General features: G+C 34.1%; 2 protein-coding genes across 2 annotated transcripts in view; both read right to left on the bottom strand.

Moving 5' to 3' along the window:
- Positions 1-13,221, bottom strand: part of zswim7 (zinc finger, SWIM-type containing 7) — a 34,374-nt gene extending 21,153 nt beyond the window's left edge. Inside the window, exons 1-4 of the mRNA XM_051110460.1 lie at positions 13,162-13,221; positions 11,924-12,013; positions 8,817-8,838; positions 5,688-5,790 (exon numbers count right to left, since the gene is read on the bottom strand). Of these exons, the coding sequence (XP_050966417.1) occupies positions 5,688-5,790; positions 8,817-8,838; positions 11,924-11,999 (201 nt within the window). The 5' untranslated portion in view covers positions 12,000-12,013; positions 13,162-13,221. The remainder of the gene's footprint in view (positions 1-5,687; positions 5,791-8,816; positions 8,839-11,923; positions 12,014-13,161) is intronic.
- A 648-nt stretch (positions 13,222-13,869) lies between these two features.
- nanos2 (nanos homolog 2) lies at positions 13,870-15,138 on the bottom strand. The gene has a single exon (XM_051110770.1). The coding sequence runs from the start codon at positions 14,516-14,518 to the stop codon at positions 14,075-14,077; it is 444 nt and encodes a 147-aa protein (XP_050966727.1). The 5' UTR covers positions 14,519-15,138; the 3' UTR covers positions 13,870-14,074.
- Between the last annotated feature and the right edge of the window lie 1,726 nt (positions 15,139-16,864).

Below are 16,864 nucleotides of genomic sequence, written 5' to 3'. Positions count from 1 at the left end.
CTGCACTAGATGCACCACGCAGAACTGCAAAAATAGCATGTAATAGTGAAGGATGTTTTCCCAAACATGTCCTCTTCTTCCACAGGTCACTCAAACAGCTCTACTTTCAAAGTGTATTTCAGTCAGTGAAAGTGTTTGAGATTTTTTTTTTTTTTTTTTTTTATCAACAGTGAAACTACCTCATGCTGTCAGGCAAACATCTATGTCACGGTATTTCTTGACTTCACCCACGCTACTGTAGGTCAGGACTCAATAAAGATGGTAAGTGAAGGTCAGTGAGAACACTATGGCAGCTGGACAGCAGCCGCAGGGCAGAACGATATTAAGCACAGCTGATCTTAATACAGTATGACAATCACAATGACATATTAATGAAGCCTTTTTCCCCTGAGAGGGGCTGGCTGACAGGATATTGGCTACTGGACCAACCGGAAACATTTCCTACCACTGCAGGGTGACCTGCTAGAGAAGGTCTGCTACAGCAATGCCGCTGCATTTCAGCATGTGGTCTGCACACGTACACAAACCTATTCTCCAACACACAAAAAAAAACACACAGAGGAAAATTTAACCATGGAAAACAGATCTGGTTTTACCACACTCTAAAGCATGCTGAAAACATAAACAGGTTAGACTAAATATTTACGGAGGATGTGTAGAACCTGCAGTGCTTTCAGCAGAGTTCTATGGGCATGGATTCCTGTGGGGCCTGAATATCCGTGCATTTGTATGGTTCCTCTTGACTAGATGACCAAACACTGCGAAGTGTTTTCATCAAATATTAAATCACCTAAACTGCAGAACAAAAATTCACAGTCACCTTAGCATTCAGTATGAATGAGCTCCAGAGCTAAAAATGCTATTGAAAAAAATCCAATTTAGAGTTAGGAACGTGATCGGAACAATTTAACACCTCAGGGTACGCAGACCGCAGACGCACTGATCTCTGCACAGCACAGCATTTCAGCAGCTACATTTATCCACAACATAATTTCACTTGCTTTGTTTTCTTTTATTGCTCTACATAAAATCACTCAGATCATTCAAACATGCAGGAAAAAAAAAAACTAATCGCCCTCAAAACCAACTGTGCGACATCTTCACATCAATGCTAAAAGATAATGCTAGATTGCACATTAAGGAACTTAATGCACAAAGACATCACTCTCACATTTCTTTGTTCCTGTATTTTACCTCATAGTCGCTCAGCAATTTTTTAAACCATTTTCTCATGCCACTTGAGACTCAGTGACCCGAAGTCACAGCACAGCAGTTTTAAAAGAGGACCTTGAAACATACACTACCAGTAAAAAGATTTTTAATGTTTTTTAAAGACGTCTTTTCTGCTCACCAAGCCTGCATTTATTTAATCCAAAGTAGGGCTGCACGATTAATCGAAAAAAAAAAAAAAAATTGCGATCTCAATTCATACATAAATGCGATCTCCCTGGAAAACCCGAGCGCTTCACACCACATGCGCGTCGCTTCCGTTATTATGAGCGCAGCTGCCGTGCACCTACATTTGAAATAACCAACTTGAGCGTGCAAAAGACGCAATATGTGAACGGCTCTGTCATGCGAGCACTAAACAACGCTGTGAGATCCAGTGTGAAACACTTGTGGTATATAATAGTAGTATGTATTTGTGATTAAGCTATAGCAGTGTGCATTTATACTGAATGTTTTTAGACTACCGTTTTTCATACAAATAGGCTACCTATAAAACCATGTAGTTATATTTTTACAATGGTACTGAGGTACCGTTATGTGTGGTTTTAACTGTGTTTATCATGATTTAAAATGTATGCTTGCTACCATTGGAGACCACTGCTTAATTTAAAATAATAATAATAAATTTAACCATATAAAACTACAATTTTTACAGATGTTACTGATTGATAATGAACAAAAATTTACCTCTGCATCCTCAAGCTACTATCAAATGTGTATTTCTAAGAGACAAAAAAGGTGATATTATTATTAATATTATCCTCATTATTATCATTATCAGACAACCCAAACCTGTTTCTTGATTTGAAACAATACAAACCTATGGTCTACTTTATTTTATTATTGGTTTATTTATTATTTGTTAATGTTCCTGTATGTTCAAAAACTTTTATTCACTTTAAGGGGTCTAAAATAAAGAAAAGAGACTATTTTTTGTTACTCCATCACTTTATTGTACTAAATGTCCTGTGATTTTTTTTTTTTTTTTTTTTGTACTTGAGTGCAGTAAATTTTAGTTGAAAAATGAGAATTGTGTAAGAGAATCGTGATCTCAATTTCCATGGGAAAAAATTGTGATGCACATTTTAGCAAGAATCGTGCAGCCCTAATCCAAAGTACACCAAAAACAGTAAAATTTTGAAATAGTTGTAATATTTTAAATAACTGTTTTCTATTTGAATATATTTTAAAATGTTTATTCCTGTGATTTCAAAGCTAAATTTTTAGCATCATTACTCCAGTCACATGATCCTTCAGAAATCATTCTAATATTCTGATTTGCTGCTCAAAAAAAAGTTATTGTTATTATTATTATTATTATTATTATGTCGAAAACAACCGAATAGAATCTCTTCAGGTTTCTTTGATGAATAGAAAGTTCAGAAGAACAGCATTTATTTCAAATAGAAATATTTTGAAAGCTTATAAATCTCTTACTGACTTCAAAATGCTGATCCTTGGATCTACTCATCAAAGAAAAAAAATTGACTCAACTGTTTTAAATATTGATAATAATAATTATTTTTCTTGAACAGCAAATCAGCATATTAGAATGATTTCTGAAGGATCGTGTGACACTGAAGACTGGAGTAAAGATGATGAAAATTTAGATTTGATCACAGGAATAAATTACATTTTAAGATATATTCATATAGAAAGCAGTTATATTAAATAGTAAAAATATTTAACAATATTACTGGATTACTGGATTACTTTGGATTGTATAAATGCAGGCTTGGTGAGCAGAAGAGACTTCTTTAAAAACATAAAAAAATCTTACTGTTCAAAAAGTTATTAATTAATTCAGGTTAATATATAATAATACAAATTGCATGTTCTTACCCAAGAACATGACACCGAGTTCAATTACCCACTGACTACATGGAAAAGAAGAAATTATTGAATAAAGTCATTTGTTTTCTTTGTGCACAAGAAGTATTCTCGTAGCTTCATAACATGGTTGAACTACATGGTTGAGCCACTGATATCACATGGACTATTTTAACAATGTCCTTACTACCTTGCTGGGCCTTAAGCTTGCTAGTTGCATTGCTGTCTATGCAGGGTCAGAAATCTCTCAGATTTCATTAAAAATAGCTTAATTTGTGTTTCGAAGATGAACAAAAGTCTTACAGGTTTGGAATGACATGAGGGTGAGTAATTAATGACACAATTTTCATTTTTGGGTGAACTAAACCTGTAATATGACTGAAATGTGAAAAATTGTGAGACAGTCGAACCAGGACTAGCAGTAAAAAAAAGAAAATCTGCATGATCTCAGATTCAATGAGAATTTGAACTGAATTCACTGAAAGAAACTTTGAGAGTCATGTTCAACACAGTCACATTATTGAACAAGAAGAGAAATGATTCCTGGAAAATACCTAAAAATGCAATTATAGGAACAATTACATCACTTCGTAAAATAAGACAATTGAGCCTAGGATTATAGATGACAAATAGAGATGATAAACGCACACAGACATCAATGACTATCTAAAGCTGAATCACAGCAGCTCATAAAAAGGGCTATTAACTTTTATTACTATACTTTGTTTTCTGGTAATGTTAGCTCTTTATTTGCTTTTCTTCTGTGCTGTCTGGTAGTAGGCGTTTTACGGAAACTTAACCCAGTGTAACAGACATATGCTGAGATCTACGGTCAGTCACATGAGGAATTATGGGGAAAACTAGGCAATTCCGCCCACCTGCTGCCTCCTGGACATTGGCTGACCAATTCTAGACACCCTGGAACTGAGTACATGATGAGCTCACTGTGGGTGGTGTTGGGATGTCTGACTTCTCAGGGATTGACTGGTCATAAACTGAGAGGATTCAGGTCATTCTGACTAACACATCCTATTTGAACTCTTTCAAGGGTCATGAAACTCCTTATTTTAGCACAGGTTTGTTTTTACCACAGTTTTGGAAACTGCTCCAAAAGTGGCTGTGGTAAGATGAGGAGTAGAGGGGAAAGAGGGGAAACAGACACCACAACAACAGCTTTTAATCCAGTCGGTTTCATTTCGCTCTCACTATGTTAAAAGCATCCAAGTTTCCCAAAAGTTCACACTGCAAATCACTATCACATGCCACAAAATGCACATAATATGTATGGTTGTAAGCTCAACACACATTATACAAAACACACACACATCCTGCAATAGTTATAATTTAATGTACATAGACAACAAAAGCACAGATGTTTGCATTTGTACTCTGCATGCTGTTGCATTTTCGGTGCCTTCTGAGATTGTTATTTTGTATTGTTATTTTGATTGTTCATTTGTATCAAGGAACTCTAAATACTGTGTTTGTGTTGAACACTCATTGGATCTATGGAAGAGGATTAATTCCATGCAGACACTGTTATAAAACAAAAAACAAATGCTCACTTGCCATCTATAAATGCATCTCTCAACATTTTGAAGCATGTCATAGGAAAGCAAAATGTGCTACTGTAAATAATCTGAAGCATCTAACAAGACAAGCACATGCAGTCTTGTGAATAATTATAGGACTAAGTTGCATCATTTAATTTCCACAATGGTTGAAAAGTTGAAGATAATGAGATCACAAAGCAATTTTTTTCACAGGTGTTCACAAGTGATAAAGCAGTTGTAGTAATGTTCTTTGGAAATGAGTCACCTGTCTATATTACAGCTAAACCAAATTGACATATTACCACACTAGTATCATTTTTGTTTCTTACTGCTGTTCACCTGTTGCAGCTTATCTTATGTTGTGTGTGGTGTGAGATGTCGATGTGCTAAAAATGTGTTTTGGTCAACGATTTCAGCCCTGGAAAACTGTTTTGGTCAGAACTGAGACTTTTTTTGAGAGTTTTGCCTGAATATCTTTGGTTGCAGAAACTTCTGTGCATCACCAATGACGGGAAATCATGATTAAAGAGTACATCAGACGTATTCATCAAATGTCTGCATACTTTGGTTAAAATTCCTCAATGGTTGTGTAAAACATCACCCTTTTTACCTTGTCATAAACAGCTCTGTTCATAGCGACCCGTTTTGTTGAATGTCACTTTAAATGATAATGAGCTAATGCTCACGCCACCCCTCGCTAATCCAGCGATTTAATTGGCTCTGATGTTGGGAGAAAAAGAAGACTCTTATGTTCATTTTTATATCCAACTACAAAACACCTGCATTGCTTACGAGACGTTGTTGCTACAGCTGCTCGAGTGCAGAGAAAATGGCAGACAGCATACAACTGACTGAGGACAGAAATATGCTAATTCGGGACAGTCTGTCAGTAGTTGTGGGAGGGACATGAGCAGTATTACATCATATTGCTCAGAAAATCAAAGCAGCTTAATAACTGAGATAACTGATAATTGAGAAAAAATAATTGAATGGATTTTAATCATTGTAATCTTTGTATCTGATGTACCATTTAAAAGAGGGAAAAATTGATCTGAGGCATTTATTCACTCCTACCTGAAATGCCTTTCGACCGCTAGGTGATGATACGCATGTGACGGAGCGCTGGTCCACCAGGTCGAGGGCCTGAAGAGCACATGAGCCGAACACAAACCGCAATCTGCAAGATCGAATTAACAGAGTTAGAGGAATATTTCACCCAAAAATTAAGATTTTATAAAATTTACTCGCCCTCGGGCCATCCAAGATGTAGATATTTCTTCTTCACAAGTTGAACAAATTTAGAATAGAACAAATTTAGCCTTACATCACTTGCTCACCAGTTGTTGTTGCAGTGAATGGGTGCAGTCAGAATAAGAGTCCAAACTGCTGATGAAAACACAATCACAATAATTCAAGAAATCCGCTTGACTCCAGTCAATCAAATAATGTTGTGTAAATTAAAAGGCTGCATATTTGTAAGCAGGGCTGGGCTACACACATATATATACACACATATATATATATATATATATATATATATATACACACACATACATACACTACCGTTCAAAAGTTTGGGGTCAGTACATTTTTATTGTTTCTTTTCTTTTTTTTTAAAGAAATTAATACTTTTATTCACCAAGGATGTATTAAGTCAATAATTAAAAGTTTATTAAAAGTTAATAATAAATAATTTACATTGTTATAAAATATTTATATTTTGAATAAACACTGTACTTTTTAAACTTGTTATTCATGAAAGAATCCTGAAAAAAAAAAAAAAAAAAAAAAAAAAATCACAGGTTCCAAAAAATATTTGGCAGCACAGCTGTTGATATTATCCAACACTGATCATTCTAATAATAAATCCGCATATTAGAATGATTTCTGAAGGATCATGTGACACTTAAGACTGGAGTAACAGCTGATAAAAATTCAGCTTTTCATCACAGGAATAAATTCTATTTTAAAGTATGTTAAAATAAAAAACATTATTTTATATTGTAAAAACATTTTGCAATATTACTGTTTTTTTTCTATATTTTTAATCAAATAAATGCAGCAATAAATGATGAGCATAAGAGACTTCTTTAAAGACTATTACAATTCTTACTGACCCCAAACTTTTGAACGGTAGTGTGTATATATATGTGTATATATATATATATATATATATATATATATATACACACATATATATAAAATTGATATCTTGATATTGTCAACATTTTTACGGTATTCAATATATATCTCGATATGTTTGGAGTTGCTTTTAAATAAAAAAAACATGATTTTTTTCCCCTATTAAAAATACAACAAAAACAATTTAGACAGAACAGCTATTGTTACAAAGTAAATTCAAAATGTTTAGTGCAAATTTAAGCAGTTAAAAAAAAAAAAAAAAAAATCTAGTGATCACCTACTACTTTTAATTAAATGAACATGTATATGTAACTGAAGTACAAATGAATAATATTATAGTAGTACAATTTCTTAATAGTAATTCCAAATTGCAACAGCCTATGTTTCTCTATTCAGACAACAGCAGTTGAGTAAGTGCTTTTATTCAGCAATCACAGATCGAGATCTCAGAACACAGACTGACACGTTCATTTTGATCACTAAACATCTAGCTTGTTTGTCAGTGTTTTCAGATCATTCTCGGTGCTTCCACAATTAAGAGAGAGCTTGCGTGCATGGTTGCCAGATAGCTTAAAATAAGCAAAACACTGGGCAGAAAATGTATCGTTCTGGGATTTGAACTCTTTGAAAGCTTGCGTAGTAGAGGCGTGTAGAACACCCCCATCTCACGTCTCTTACGTAAGTGGGTGTAATATTGGAGGTTCATTGTGTTCTTTTGGGAAAGTATGCTTGAATTTGAAATATTTGATATAAACGATATTTTAACATTTTACATAGTCGTCAAAATTATTGTGATATTATCGCTAATATTCGATATATCGCCCAGCCCTATTTGTAAGAAACAAATCTACCGTTAAGGCATTTCAAAAATAAACTGCTGCTTCTGGCCAAAAATACCAGTGCATAATCCATAATAATACCTTCACCAGTGTAAAAGTCTGTCCCCTGTTGTCCTCTCACATACACATAAAAATCCATATTTGTTTAGAACTGTTTTCACTTCTAAGTGATTGACGTGCATATTTCACTCCTCATTCAGACGAGACATTTTTTTTTCACTGTAGAAGACAATAAATAATGGACTGAAGTAGTGTGAATTCTTTGTGGATTACTGTAAATATAGTGTTGATTACTTGTAGTTTATTTTATCAGCTGTTTGGACTCCTATTCTGACGACACCCATTTACTGCAGAGGATCCATTGGTGAGCAAGTGATGTAATGCTACATTTTTCCAAATCATCCTCTGAAGAAGAAACAAACTCATCTGCCTTGTCGATGGACTGAGAAATTTTCACTTTTGTATGAACTATTTTCTTTGAACTGTACCAACAGGAAACCATGCTACGTGAGATAAGACAGTGACATTAACACAGGAAGCTGGGAGGTAAAAAAAAACCTCAGCTCTTACTTTTAACCCAAAGCAAGTGCCGTTTCCGGTCTTAATATAAAACTCAAAAACATGTCACTTATGAGCCAGTCTGCTCTTGATGTCAAGCCCATAGCAATGCATTTCTTATGCGGAAGTATGAAGCTGCATCATCTGAAAGTCATCTAGCCACAGTTAAATAACGTCTCACAGAGAAGCAGACCTAAGCAAAGACCTGTGACGTGATTATGACACTGAAACCACAATGGATTGTACAATAAAGCAAAAAGAGCTGACCCATGATGTGAACAGCCATTTATGGAGGAATGTGATTCCCAGAGAAGAGTAATTACTGTGGCTTAGTGCTTCCCTCAGTAGCAGCCTGATGGCTGTCATTGTGGGTCTGAGGACGCTTTTAACATCATGGTTTATTCAGACAATGACGTCTTGAAAGAGAGCGCTGGGTAAAGACATATACGTGCTTGATAAAGTCTGTGTTGAGTATATCTGGCAGTTAAGAGGTAAGAGCTGCTTTTTATACAGTATTCAGTTGCAATAATAACTGACCCTCCTCAACTTCAGGTCAAGAGCATCCAAAATATTTACCAGTCCGTAGTTCAAGACCTAACCTCACACTATGATAAATGTAACTTAAGAATAAGGAAGAGGAGACAAGGGGGGGGGGAATACTTACGCTATTAGTAGATCATCTGGTACTATATGAAAGAGAAAGAGATAATATTAGTCACTGTTTCATAAAACTGAAAAATGTAAAAGCACAAAACTTGTTTTTAAAGCAACATATATGAGCACATGAAACATAACATCTGGAAAAATACAACTACTTAATAGTTAAATACATTACCAGTCAAAAGTTTTTGAATGGTAAGTTTTTCATTATTTGTTTAAAAAGTCTCTTCTGCTCACCAAACCTGCATTTATAAATATTGTGAAATACTGTTACTATTTAAAATAACTGCTTCCTATTGGAATATATTTTAAAAATATAATTTAAAAATGTAATAAATTTGAAAAAATTTTTCAGTGTCATGCGATCCTTCAGAAATCATTCTAATATGCTGATTTGCTGTTCAGGAAACATTTATTATTATTATTAATCATCAATAAAGAGACATTATTGAAATTAATACTTGTATTTAGTAACTTTAAATTAATCAAAAGTGATGATAAAGAGATTTAGATGTTACAAAAGATTTCTATTTCAAATAAATGCTGTTCTTCTGAATTTTTTATTCATCAAAGAAACCTGACAAAAATTCTACACAATTATTTTCAACATAATAATAAATGTTTTTTTGGGCAGCAAATCAGTAATGATGCTAAAAAAATCAGCTTTGAAATCACAGGAATACTTACATTTTAAAATCTATTCATATAGAAATCAGTTTGTAAAAAACAAATAGTAAAAACAGTTCAAAATATTACTGTTTTTGCAGTACTTTGGATCAAATAAATGCAGGCTTGGTGAGCAGAAGAGACTTCTTTAAAAAAAAATTAATTAAAAATTTGTAAACAACTGGTAGTGTACACGCTAAACATAATAACCAATTATCAGTCATGCAAAACAGTCTATTTTGGTTGTTTATTTCGGTCACCATGGTTCTCTGGAGAAGGATCCAAACAAGTACAACTTGAAACGACATCTCAATCTCAAAAACACTACAGCCATCATAACTTCTCTAATCATTACTCCCTTGATATTTCTCTCTGGCATCGTTTGAGATCAAAATTCCAGCAGAATAATGTCACTACTCTCATCCAGATGTCCTGCATTAAGTCTTGTCTGCACACATAAGGATTTCAGAAAAACTAAATGAACACATTGACATTTTAACACACTTATTTAATACAAGGCTTTGGACTAATGTTCTGAATTGAACATGTCATTAGGCAATACACTCTGAGGAACATGATGCTGTAGGAAAAAATCTGAACATAAATGAACTATACTTTGAACCCTATACTAAAAGCAACTTCCACAACAAGGACCATAAGAAACTTTAACGCCACTCCACAAGACGAGTGGTCTGTTTAAGCAATCAAAAACCAGCAGTGGAGCAAAAAATACATGCAACTGATATTAGAGCTCCATCCGGTGTCAGCAATAAAAATTGCAGCTATTTTCACTTTCATGTCTAAAGATTTAAAACCTTAAGCCGGGCTCACACTACAGGTTTTTTCAAAATCCTAACCGATTATGGAATCTGGTTGAAGTGCACACATAAGGAGAATCTTTGCAGATTATCTCCCCTGAAATCTTAAACATGCACATACTACAAGATTTCAAAATTGTGGCGCATCACACACTACAAGATATTATTAAGATTATCATGACGGAGGGAGCGCCTCACGTGATCTTATGCAACAGATCGTCATTTCAGCAACTAATGTTTACAAATGTTTTTTTAATTATTATTATTATTATTATTCATTTTGTTTATTTGAATGTCTTGTTATCACTGTATGTGTTTTGTTGTAGTGTATAATTTAAAAAAAAACCCAATAAAATACAAAATAAAATAAAAAATGTTTACAAATGTTAGTTAACTGTTATATGCTTTAACTGTTTTATATCTATAGATTTTACTTTAGCCAGGTCGTGATTTGAGAAGGCAAAACTGATTAAACAGTCTATGATCAACTCACTGTCTGCTGCCGACCGCTTGGTCGTTAATTAAAAAAAACAAAAACTTATATTTAACGAACAAAAAAAATGCTCCAAACGTTTTTCTAAATTAACGTAATAAAAAAACGAAACGAAATATAATCACTTTGCCATTACATACAAAACTAAACTATTTTAATTGCTAAAACAGTAGTATACGCTGATTTGGGAGAAGGGGAAAAAAGATGGGCTCGGGTCGGACTCGGGCCATGGAGCATTGCTTTCCTTGCTCCATGCGGTTGAGGTATGTTTTCAGACAGTGTTACTACAAAAACATAAGAAGCAGTTTCCTCCATCTCCACTATCCAATGGACCGTACAGCAGCTGTTTTGCGGTCGCGCATTGGCTGTTGTGAAAGTGTTGACGTAATCATAGCTGTGATCATCCCGATTTAAAATCCTGGATATCAAACATGTTTGATATGATCGGGGGCGGCCCCGATTTGTGTGAGAGCAGATCGGGAGGTGCAAGATTCGATCTGTGAACGTCTCACATTACCAGATAATCCGTGCCGAACATCGGGCCAATCGAGGTGCTCGACAAGACTTTTGCTCCGATTTTCGGGAGGGCAAAATCGGGCTAAAAATCCTGTAGCGTGAGGCCGGCTTTACTGTTCACTTCCACGAATTCATTTGATATTATTAGGCCTAAGTTTTATTTTTCTGTTGATCAAATTTCTGCTGTTTAAATCTGTGTATCAGACAGAGGGTTCAAATATCAGAGAACACATTGAACATTTTTAACCCAGAAATAAGGGAATTTCAAAAATCGAAACAAAAACAAAAAAAGGTCATGATGTTTTAGGTCAAAATGTTTTTGGCACAAGATGCTTTTTAGGAATCATATATCAGTATCAGACCAAATACCAAACCTACAAACCAAATTCATGTTTGGAATTATTTAAACTATAGATTCAGCTCACAAATAACAATTTGTGAAGGAAGAAAAATAGCAAAATACACAATACATCCACATTTTGACTAGTGATCAGATACTTCTACAGCCCACTGTACAGTGTGACTGCATGAGGTCTAGTAGAGTTTTTCTGCTGTTCAGCTGCAAATGATACTTCATCCAGCTGACTAGACATCAGTGAGTGTGAGTTTCAAACTTACTCTGGTTTGTCTCTGAGTAAGTTCTCTGAAGGTCTTTTAAAAGCTGCTCAGCAACAGAAGGCAGAGATGAGCCCATAATGCACCTTAAAGCTTAAAAAAGAGAAAGAAATTACAGGCATGAGTTTGAGATATCTTTGAAGGTGAATTACAGTACATGATTTTAAACTTCAAAAGCTTGTTTGAAGATCTGTAATTATATCATGTAATTACACTACCAGTCGAAAGTTTTTGAACAGTAAGATTTATCATGTTTTTTACATAAGTCTATTCTGCTCACCAAGCAAAAGCATTAACATTGTGAAATATTTTTACTATTTAAAATACCTGCTTTCTCTTTCTATTTGAATTGTATTTTAAAATGTAATTTATTCCTGTGATCAAACCTAAATTTTCAGCATCATTACTCCAGTCTTGTGTCACATGATCCTTCAGAAATCATTCTAATATGGACATTTTTTATTATCAAGATATTTAAAACAGTTGAGTACATTTTTCAAGTTACTTCGATGACTAGAAAGATCCAAAGATCAGCATTTATCTGAAATAAGTGATGATAAACACATTTATGTTACAAAAGACTTATATTTCAGATAAGTGCTGTTCTTCTGAACTTTCTGTTCATCAAAGAAACAAAAACACAATCTACTCAGCCTTTTTTCAACATGACAATAATAATAATAATAATAATAATAATAATAAAAACGCTCTTTGAGCAGCAAAACAACATTAGAATGATTTCTGAAGGATCATATCAGTAATTATGTTAAATGAAATCAACTTTAAAATCACAGGAATAAATTTCAGTTTACAAATATATTAAAATAGAAAAGTTATTTTAAACAGTAAAAATATTTCAAAATTGTACTGCTTTTGCTGTACTTCGGATCAAATAAATGCAGGCTTGGTGAGCAGAAGAGACTTTAAAAAACACTAAAAATCAGACTGTTCAAAAACTTTTGACTGGTAGTGTATATTACATAATGACTTGTCTTTAGCATCTGTCTTTTACATATTTGCAAATATGGAGTTAATTACGACGATTAATGTTGGGAAAGTGTTCATATTTGACATTTTTTCTGATAAAAGGTTGTGTAAACTACCTGAAAACCAAACGACACCGATATCTAGACATTGTATCTGTCAGTGTAATGAAAACAGCTTCTAAAAGCATCGACTGACCGAATAACTGCTGAATAAATATTTAACGTACAGTGTTAAACACAAGTGCAAACATTTACCGTCGTGTTCATGTTTCCCGCACCTCCATATGTTCTTCTTCTTCAGTAGTTTGTATGCTGTGGAACATACTGTTGGTTTATAGCGCCACCTACGGTATTTAGTGCAATCGGCATTGTCATTTTTAAACTTTTAAACTAATTCAAACTCATTTCAAAAGAAAATATTTAACTGAAAAATATAAATGGTAACACACTAAGAATAAACAATACTTCTACAGCATGTATTAATCTTAGTTAATGTTCATTTCAGCATTTACTAATGCATTATTAAAATCACAAGTTGTTTAACATTAATGCACTGTAAACTAACATGAACAAACAATGAACGACTGTATTTTAATAACATTAACAAAGATAAATACATAGTGTAATAAATTCATTATTTATTGTTCGTTCATAGCTAATACATAATGTTAACAAATAATGAAGTATTACCAAAAATATATAAAAAAGCAAAACTAAAAATGTTTTTGTGTATACATATATTCTGCAAACCATCTCTTAATAACGACCAATTAAACTCAAAATATTTTAGTATGTTTTAAAAATATCAATGTTAATCTGAAATTTGTTAAATTTGTAACATTTGTAAAAAAATTCAGCAGGTGATAATTTTCGTAGTTTTTTATTTATACATTAAATGTGAAATAGTATCCAAATATTTACATATAATATTTATATAATAATTAAATACCAAACCAAAACAACGAGGAACGTATTTAAAAACAATTCAAATAACAAAAATAAAACCATGTTTTGATGCACTAGAAAAATATTTTTATTTTGAAATGAACTACAAAAACACGTTTCAAGCATTAACATCCAAACAACTTTTTTTGAACATAATTTTACAACATTCTCCGAACACAGACTTACAGTTTTGACAGGAATAACAGTGTGCGAGTCCATTGATTCACATGTTGCTGGTCGGTTTTAGGTTTCTCAGCGGACAGTAGTGGCGGGTGTGCGCCCAGTCTCCGGTGGCGGAGCAGAAGGGACACACGTAGCTCCTCAGGATCGGGCAGAGGATCCGTCCGTCTCGGGCTTTCAGTCTGTGACTCATGTAAACCAACGGGGTCTCTCCGTTCTGTCGGCAGAATCCGCAGGTGTCTCGTTGGGTCCGCAGGTCGCGGCTGGAGATGGAGGCAGAGGCGCTGGAGACGCTGCTGGTGGAGCCGGTTCTCATGAAACCTTCCGGGGGTGTCCCACGGTCAGCAGCGGCTTGTCCTTGGTCGCGTTGCTCCAGCAGCTGCGACAAGGTCCTGCGGAGATCCATGTAGTCCCGCCACATTAGGAAACATCCGTCAGGTGCGGGGATGCTCTTCTCGGGCTCGGGCAGAGATGAAGATTGCATCATGTCCAGTTAGAGTCAGGTGTGGGTCACCCATCATCACCCCGAACTATTTATAGGAAAATCGTCTAAAGACTCCAGACAGGAATCCGGTCAGTCTGGGGCACTGAACACCTGGCCCATACTTGACCGAGGTCATCACGAGGTCACTAGGGTCAGACACACGCTCGTGTTTGTTTTGATCAGGTCAATTACTGAGCAGCACGTGCCAGACTGAGCCCACGTGCTGTCTGTCTGTCTGTCACTTGTTAACATTGTAACATTTTCAACTTGTAGCCTACAAGCCAGCTTTTGCAATTAAAAATAAGTTGTCAGAAACTACCAGTAAACAATCTGACAAAATGCAAGCAAACAATTAGAAAACAAAATAACCCTTATAAAAAAAAAAAAAGGTTATTCAGTTGTGTTATTTAGTATACATTAAATTACAGGGCGAACTCAAAATGGGACACTTTTTAGTTTCCCAGATGTGTTCTTTACTTTTCTTTTCTTTTCTTTTTTAGTTCCGTTCATATAATGTTATTTGGAAGATGTTTAAAAAAATATGAAGATATATGAAGAGTTTATTTCCAAAAACAGATAACCAAGCTTTTTTTTATCCATTTTCAATAATCATGTTTTTTCATTGTGCATTCCAATTAATCTCTATCAAACTGCAGTTGGGTTATTTTAATATAAAGTAAAAAAATAACTTTAAAAATACAGCTAACACAATACAATCATGATAACATAATAAAAAACATGATTTTTTAACACTTATTTTTTTTTTTTTTTTTTGCAAATAAACTCTTTATATCAAATAAACAAATATATATAAACTATATATAATAAACATATAATAAATGTATATATATGTGTGTGTGTGTGTGTGTGTGTGTGTACTTGTTTTTGCTACATTGTGGGGACCAAATGTCCCCACAAGGATAGTAAAACCTGAAATTTTTGACATGCCGGTCCCCACAATGTTAAAAAATGATTAAAAATAGTAAATGATGTTTATCTGAAAGTGTAACGATGCAAACATGTTTTCTTTGAGGGCTAGGGTTAGGTTTAGGGTTAGGGTTGGGTTAGGGGATAGACAATATCGTTTAGTCAGTATAAAATCTATAGAAGTCTGTGGAAAGTCCCCACAATTCACAAAAACAAACATGTGTGTGTGCGTTTATTTGTTTAACACATATTATCAAACATTTAACAGCATATAAAACAGCCTAGACTATAAGTCAAATTCATAGATTTACTGAATTCATGATTAAAATTCTTATATAATTTATATAACATGTTGTGTTGACATTAAACAGAATATTGCTTAAAATTAAGTCTGCGATATTAAAAGTGTGACTTTAACACATGCAGCAACTAGGCTAAAAGCTGAATAAGAGGAACATTTCAATGTAATATTGTACCACTTTTTTCTGTCTGTTTCCTATAAACAGATTTAGTGAACTTTACTTATGACTATATTTTAACGCTTTATACTCTAATGCTCTCTTTTCACTCCAGATTCATGCCCTGCTTTCCCTTCTGCTTCCTGTCTGCCCCATTTGCTCTTTACTTTTACCCACATTTGACATTCCCTCACTGAAAACTCATTTCTGTTATCAAAAATGTCAATTATACATGTTAAGTGATGTAATAATCAGTGAATGTCAGTTTATTTTAATGAATGTAAGTAAATTAGTGAGGTTTCAAGTTGGCTCACTTTGTCATATTCCACGTTATAAAAAAAGCCTTCTTTTATCTCACTGCCAATTCACACTTCACAACAGACGCAGAACAACATTGACAGCCGGCAAAGTACAGTACCTCACTTCTTAGATGTTCCAAGATGCACAAACACAGATTCAACACGTTCAATCAGTGAAAACAAGACTAAACCAGACGAATGTCTGTTGCCATTTGTCGGCGCAGTGTAAATTGGTCTTTCAGAACATTGCCAAGATACAGAACATTTTATCTGTTTTTGAAGCCGAAAAGCTAGTTCATGCATTCATGACCTCCAGACTGGATTATTGTAATGCACTATTGACAACTATGTGTTTGTCCTGCATCCTCATTAATAAGCTACAGTTAGTCCAAAATGCAGCTGCTAGAGTTCTTACTAGATCAAGAAATTATGATCATACCATCCCAGTTTTATCATCTCTACACTGGCCAATTAAGTTCAGTATTTATAGTAAAATATTGCTGCTTACTTGTTAGACCCTGAATGCCCCAAGTATTGAAATAGTACACTTACAAGTATGCTACTAGTACTGTGCATTGAAATTAGTATACTTACTATATGAAGTAAACTTATATGAAAATATACTTGAACTCTACTTAATAAAAATGAACACTTCTCCCTATACT

This window comes from Labeo rohita, chromosome 5 (genome assembly GCF_022985175.1).
Source record: "Labeo rohita strain BAU-BD-2019 chromosome 5, IGBB_LRoh.1.0, whole genome shotgun sequence".
In the NCBI taxonomy this organism is placed as follows: Eukaryota; Metazoa; Chordata; class Actinopteri; order Cypriniformes; family Cyprinidae; genus Labeo; species Labeo rohita.
This window is presented reverse-complemented; position numbering and strand designations above follow the sequence as displayed.

Coding starts and splice junctions, on each gene's coding strand:
- nanos2 (XM_051110770.1), bottom strand. CDS start 14,518: ATGATGCAATCTTCATCTCTGCCCGAGCCCGAGAAGAGCATCCCCGCA.